The sequence below is a fragment of the Polyodon spathula genome, chromosome 3, assembly GCF_017654505.1.
Source record: "Polyodon spathula isolate WHYD16114869_AA chromosome 3, ASM1765450v1, whole genome shotgun sequence".
NCBI classification, from domain to species: Eukaryota; Metazoa; Chordata; class Actinopteri; order Acipenseriformes; family Polyodontidae; genus Polyodon; species Polyodon spathula.
The window spans coordinates 79,952,404-79,959,823 of record NC_054536.1 but is presented as its reverse complement, the minus strand read 5'-3'; the positions used below and the strand labels follow the sequence as shown (position 1 = coordinate 79,959,823).

The 7,420-nt window shown below is 39.8% G+C and overlaps 1 protein-coding gene across 1 annotated transcript in view; it reads left to right on the top strand.

The window, feature by feature from the left end:
* The first annotated feature begins 953 nt into the window (after positions 1-953).
* Positions 954-7,420, top strand: part of LOC121313464 (nuclear receptor-binding protein 2-like) — a 43,729-nt gene continuing 37,262 nt past the window's right edge. The window contains exon 1 of the mRNA XM_041246038.1: positions 954-1,427. Coding sequence (XP_041101972.1) covers positions 1,308-1,427 — 120 coding nt within the window. The 5' untranslated portion in view covers positions 954-1,307. The remainder of the gene's footprint in view (positions 1,428-7,420) is intronic.

The window sequence follows — 7,420 nt, the reverse complement described above, 5'->3', positions numbered from 1 at the left end:
AAAGACCTAGGAGTTTTTGTTGACTCAGAAATGTCTTCATCTAGGCAATGTGGGGAAGCTATAAAAAAGGCTAACAAGATGCTCCGATACATTGTGAAAAGTGTTGAATTTAAATCAAGGGAAGTAATGTTAAAACTGTACAATGCACTTGTAAGACCTCATCTTGAATATTGTGTGCAGTTCTGGTCACCTCGCTATAAAAAAGATATTGCTGCTCTAGAAAGAGTGCAAAGAAGAGCGACCAGAATTATTCCGGGCTTAAAAGGCATGTCATATGCAGACAGGCTAAAAGAATTGAATCTGTTCAGTCTTGAACAAAGAAGACTACGTGGCGACCTAATTCAAGCATTCAAAATTCTAAAAGGTATTGACAGTGTCGACCCAAGGGACTTTTTCAGCCTGAAAAAAGAAACAAGGACCAGGGGTCACAAATGGAGTTTAGAAAAAGGGGCATTCAGAACAGAAAATAGGAGACACTTTTTTACACAGAGAATTGTGAGGGTCTGGAATCAACTCCCCAGTAATGTTGTTGAAGCTGACACCCTGGGATCCTTCAAGAAGCTGCTTGATGAGATTTTGGGATCAATAAGCTACTAACAACCAAACGAGCAAGATGGGCCGAATGGCCTCCTCTCGTTTGTAAACTTTCTTATGTTCTTATGTTCTTATGTTATAGGAAAGGAGCTGTGGGACTTATGTGGCCTGAATCCTACAACTGGCTAATAAATGTGCAATGTTAGAACCCGAATCCATTGACTTTGACTGTCTTTAATACCTCCGACCTGCCCGACGTTACATATTAATATTGTAATTGCTGCAGCGGTCTGCCCGGGTGTTGAGATAACCCTGTGAATGGGGAGGTTCTAGTCTAATTTTTGAATGATTTCATGCGCGCGTGTGGGGAGGGAGTTGAGGGTGGCAGCAGAGGGGGCGGTTTCTGTGTTAGACAAAGTAAATACAGTAAAGAGAAACACTGAAGCGAGATTGAAAACGAGCGCAGTTTCCACGTTCTGTTGTGAAATATTTGTGCAATACGTAGCTTTAAATTGCAAGCTTATGTGGTGTGAAGCGCGTCACTTCAGTCTTGGAAAACACAAGCAGTGGGGCGGGTTTTTTTGTTATTTCTTTTTTATGAAGCTAAGGTCCTTGCATTTGAAATGGGTTTTTAAAAATGTCACGGCTGCAATGCAACGTTTGTAGTTAATCTAAGGAATTGATCTAATGGGGGTTGCTCACGTCTGGATACATGTTTTTAAAAGTATATCTGTTACAGCACATATATCCCTGTAAAACGTTAAAAAAAAGACATGACTATGTCAGTCGCGGAGAGGCATTCTGGATCCGGGGCTAAAGAGGAGGAGAGCGAAGATGAGAGCGAAATTTTGGAAGAGAGCCCCTGTGGTCGGTGGCAGAAACGAAAGGAACAGGTACGCCTGGGTACAGTTATACAAAATAATTTGCCTAGACAATAATGCATTTTATTAATGTGTAAAACTGCTAGCCGAGTTAGCTGCAAACGCTACGGTGGGACGTGTGAAGTGCTGCATCCTACCTAATGGAGTTCAGTGTTGGTTACCAAGAGACTGCGTATCTTTACAGAAATAGAAATACGTTTTCACCTGCGTGTATAGGTAGAAAAGTTTTCAATGAATGGACTGGTGTATGTAGTCCTGGTACTATTTAGGTGACTATTTTTAGATTCCTTGAATTTTTCATAATAAATTGGAAATAATAAATGACTGTATCTTGCTGCTGTGTCTGTTCGCACTTAGCATTGTGATTGTTTAGATTTGGTACGTACAGCATCTGTTGTCGTCGTATTATTAGACCTACCGAGACACGTCGTATTGCTGTGGATGTTCCGTGCGCATAAACCATACTAGCAAGCCAATTGGGTTAAAAATATGAAACAACCGTTTAGTATTACTGGAATTAATTACACAATATGATTGTCCAGCCCATGGTAGGGTTTCCTGAGGAGGATGCAATATGGTTGGATTACTGACAAGGAAGACACAAGTAGACGAGGCATTACCATTAGTGCATTTTAGACTGTTGCAGTTCTGTGGAGATCAGCATTCTACTTTGTCAGCTGCGTGACGTCACGCAAACGACAGATCTTGCAGTAGATCCCGCGAAGTGATTTGGTTCTGTAAATGCAAGGCCGTAGGCACAGGCCTCAGTTAAAATCATACTAATAATTGTTTATTAAGGCTGTCTTACACGTTGCTTTGCGGCAAAATAAAAATGCATTTCATCACTCGTTGTGCAATTATACAAACAGTTTAGAGGAGCCAGGTTTGTAATATTATTAGGTCATTTTAGGTAGGGGTTTTGGGGGCTTGCCCACGATAGACACTGTAATTGTAAATAAGCATGGCTACTCATAGCATAGGGCCTTCTGCGGTGCACCAGAGTCTCGAGACCTAAACATTGCGGGCTTCGTGAATGGTTGAGTCGAGTCAAGGGGTGTGCATACTATATATGCTTAGACTGTGTGTCGAGTCTCAGTAATAGACCCTACCTTTCTGCTTACGTGTGTGACAGGTAGTGTGACAGTTGCTTTGATGAATGTATTTAGTAATCTATATTTCAATTTAATATCGAGCACATTCAGAGTTTTGGTACGCGTACCACATTCTGACGACATACCATTTTCTGACACTACTCCAGATTGAGCGGGGCATTGAAATGTGCATTATTAGCTTGTGTCCATCATCCAGGTCAACCCTGCTTTATCAAAAGCAGTGTGAAATCGCGTAGCCGACCCGCATGACACTGGCTCCTGACCCAAGTAGTTTCCGACCGGTGTAGAGCATGCCAGTGTTAAAGGGGCATTGTGGAGAAATCAACAAAAAAAAACAGAAGGGAGACCACATCAAAACAAGGGCAACTACTCAATTACGACAGCCATTAAATGTATTTATCTAAATGCTAGAAGTATCAGAAACAAGGTATTAGAACTTGAAGCTACTGCACTAACAAGTAACTATGATGTGATAGGTGTTACAGAAACTTGGTTGTCTGAGAGTAATGGGGATGAATATAATATTTGTGGGTATACACTGTATAGGAAAGACCGGCAGAACAGAAGAGGAGGAGAGGTAGCGCTATACATAAGAAACAGTCTTGAAGCCCAGGTGTTAAACCTGGACAAAGAAAACAACGCCAAATCAATATGGGTCAGAATAACGGACAAAAATTCAAAGGGAATAATAATAAGAGCATGCTATAGAACGCCAAATTCAGATGCGAAGCAAAATAATCTGTTATACAATGACATTAGAAATGCATGTAGTAAAGGAGAAGCCATACTAATGGAGGATTTCAACTTACCCCATATAAAAACAGAAAACACCCAAGAAGCTGCTTGACAAGATTCTGGGAACAATAAGCTACTAACAACCAAACGAGCAAGATGGGCCGAATAGCCTCCTCTCGTTTGTAAACTTTCTTATGTTCTTATGTTCTTCTTACAACCTCCAAGCAGCAAGGGTAAAGTGATCATCACTAAAAGGATTTAGGAATGTATAGGTAGAAAACCATTTGAGCTTGTTTTGTCATTATAATTTTTCCATGATTAAAGTAAGAAACTGAGATGGTTTAATGCAGGGTTTACAATTAGTTTTAAGGTATGTGGCACTTAAAAGATAGAAGGGGGCACCGATCTAATTATGGCGCATAGTGCCGATTGGGGGAGAGAGAGACACACTCTGTCAGTGTGAAAGATAGAGTCAGTAGGAATTTGTAAGCCAGGTCAATCAAATTGTAGGCATCAATTAATAAGTTGTATCGCTGTAGAATTTGATAGCAACAAACAGCACCGCTCTTACCTGCTGAGCATGGCTTATTCACCAACTCCATTTCCATGTCATCACTTTCCTTACTCTTCTTGTCTTCCACAGGTATTTCTCTTGCCACCCTGACTGTGTATTCTTCTAATGCTGATGTCTTCAGCTTGTCCCAGTGCAAAGCTAGATTAGTTAATTCACACCGCAATTTTCAACTGTGGCTTTTTCATCAAATTTGAGCAAGCGTTTGCTTAATTCTTTCATCACTGGTGTCTTAAGTCTACAATCTCTTATGTCGGAGAGGGTCCAGACAAGCAAAGTCAGCATATAGTGTTCCGCTAATAAGAAAACGGCAGTGCATGCTGTCAGTGATTGTGTCGTGGATTACGTTGTGGTCTTGTATTTTACAGGCTGTAATAGCGTCAGTTTGTTTTCATCTTGAGCTGCCTCGCCTGCCATGGTTTTCTTTTTCCTTAACCTTTTTTCAGGCAGAGCGGCCTGCACTTCAAGTCTTGCAGTTCTTGCAGCTTGTCATTTGCCCAATCTACAAAATGATCTGCTGTTTTCTTAACATCGAAATCTCTTACACACTTTTTGAGTTCCCCCTGTGCTCCAGACACCATGTGATGATCTATTAAGATGTCCATTCCGCTTGTTTGTAGATATTTTGACAATGGCGCTGTCAATTTGAGTATGCGCAGAAAGATTTGAGCTGTGAGAACTGTCTCGTATTTAAGCAGCGATTGTGTATATGCTTTCGCCTTTACGCGCTCCTCAGGTTTAGATCCCAGGTTCTCTTGAATCCTTGCCAATGTGACAGTAAGTCAATATACAAAGTAGAATCCGGATTTGAAAATGATCCAAATACTTTTCTCAGTGGTGCAACTTTAGACCACCAGCGAGGTTCGCCAATCATAGAGTCTTCGATGGTGACTGTCCTGGCTTAAATTTCCCATGTATTCATACGTTTATATGACTCCTGAATAAACACTGCGATGTCATTCATTAAAGGGAATAGCGATGCACTAGCAATTCAACCTTTGTAGTATCTGCCAGTACTAAACTTAGTACATGTGCATAGCACCAGACATGAATTTGGTCTGGAGACTCTGTTGATAGCCACGCAGAGAAGCCTTTATATTGTCCTTGCATATTTGCTGCTCCATCAGTTGAATTGCCAATGCATTTTCTTATTTCGATTTTGCAAGAGTTGAGAACCCACATTAGCAAGTGAAGCAAGTATTTCCCATCTGAAGATTTGCAATCATCCAGCACAAGGAGCTTCTCGTGAATGCAATCTGTTACATACCGAACGATAACAGAGCACTGATCTTTTGATGTAATATCCTGAGTTGTGTCAATTTGTCCTGAAAACATTCCAGCTTCCCTCACCTCACTTGCAATCTGCTCTTAAATAAGCTGTCACATTGTATCTATAACTGTATTAACTGTTGTTTTAGAGAGCAAAGTTATTAACAATCCTCTGCCCTGTCCTGAGAAATGCAACATCTTGCTTTTTTCTATGCAATCGTTTATGTTTTCTTGCAGACAAACATCGTACTTGCTAAGAAACAGAACAAACTCCAAAAAACTGCCATGATCTACAGAACTGTCCTCTAAAGTATACGCAGCCTCTGATTCGTTTCCCCTACAGCTGAGTCTATGCTTGCCTATCAAAAATTCTTAATATCAGAAATGCCATTTGTGATATCAGTAATGCCATTCTTGATATCAGCAATTGAGGATTAAATGATAAAACGGCTTGCCATGTGCCTCCCTGGTTCTGCTTTAATATCTCTGTCACGGTACTTTGCACTCTCCCTTGATATTGCCAACAGCCGATAAGCAGCTTGGTTTGAATATTGCTTCGGCTATTTTAAACAAACGGTCGGTAAGCTCTGTGTTTATGAAGCTTGCTTTGTTTAATTCAAATGCATTTAAAAGATACAACACGCTGCCAATATCTGCAAGTGTGTGCTCCATCATATAAACAAAGTGCACAAAAAAAAGCTTTCTCGAAGCAACCAGTTTCTGAGTTTTTATTTTTTTTCTGTATAGGTGTATCCCCATTTCTGTCCTTTTTTTCTTAGAAGTGATTTGTGTCAGATCATTGCTCTGCCACTAGATTGGCTCATATATCACCCTGCGTCCAAGCACACTGTGGCAGAGAGAGCTGGCAGAGGCTGATATGGTTAATCTCATATGGCTGTGAAACTCTGAGGGGGGGGGGGGGGGGGGGGGGGTCTATGATGGACTTGCCAGATCAGGTACTGTCAGCATTTTTTACACTAATATGAAGACATTGTTAACACTGCTGCACTTATCACACTCCTTTTTTCAAGAGGCAGTTGCTTATTTTATATGTTAAAAGTATTCATGAAAGCAGACACTTTACAGAGCCTTGTTTAGTAAGGGCTACTTTATAAGGTACTGTTGCAGAAGCATTCAGTGTTCAGTGTTTCACTGGTACTGTTGTTCTTACAATATCTATAATACTTTGAACATTTTGAACAGTATCATTAATTCAAATGTACCCCCCCCCCACCACCACACACACACACACACACACACACACACACACACACACACACACACACACACACACACACACACACATTATATTAAACATGAAATCAACATGAATTCATCTCATTATAGGAAAGCAACAGGCCACAGTTAAAAAATTGAAGGAACAGTCAGGGCTGAACAAATCAGTACTATGTGTGGTAGACCGATGGACTGCCAAAATCTCTAGGGTAGCCCACCACACATTTTGGTAGCCCACATTTTTCAGTAGATAAACATTTCCGATTAATGCTACGTACCAGTAAAAAAAATGTACAGATACAATTGTAAGGTTAAAAAAAAATAAATAAATCCGACATCACTTCTGAGGGCCACTAATAAAACATGTTTGTTTTTTATTTACCATATATAATCAGATACTGCCAAAGTTTGCTAACAACCTAGTTTTTGTTAATATTTCTACCAAACAATAATAAGCTAATAATAGTTTCCTTGTATATAATGTAGGAAATTATGTTTGACAGCATCATTTACATTATTTTCCCAGACTTTATCAGTCCTGGGGACTCACAGTCTGTGTTTTTGATCCAACCAATATCTTATCATTAGTTTTAAGATATTCACTGTGTAACAAATTAAAACAATCATGTTCTGGGTCTTAAATGGACTGTGGGAATTATGCACTTGTCATCATAGTAGTGTTGTTTTTATTTTTCCTCACCTGTGCCATTTATAGAACCTAGCCCCACCGTTTTACTTTTATATTTCTAAATATTCATACAAATATCTGTAAAGCAGAAATATAAAAATGTTTTTATTTCTTCAGCCTGTGCACTCACACTCACAGTATCCACTGCGCATTATCAGTAACTAAACTCAGCGAGTGTTACATCTTGAAAACAAATGCATTGTTATACAGTCAATATAGACTAGTACCATACAAATAAAAAAGAATATAAACACGAGCATGGCTTTGTGCTGACTTAAAAACAACAATGAGGTCAGGGTATACATTTAAAGTGGTACAAATGCATTGCACACTTTATAGAGACATTACCATGTGAGGGGGCTCCCTCACAATGCCATTAGATAATTGTTCAGTT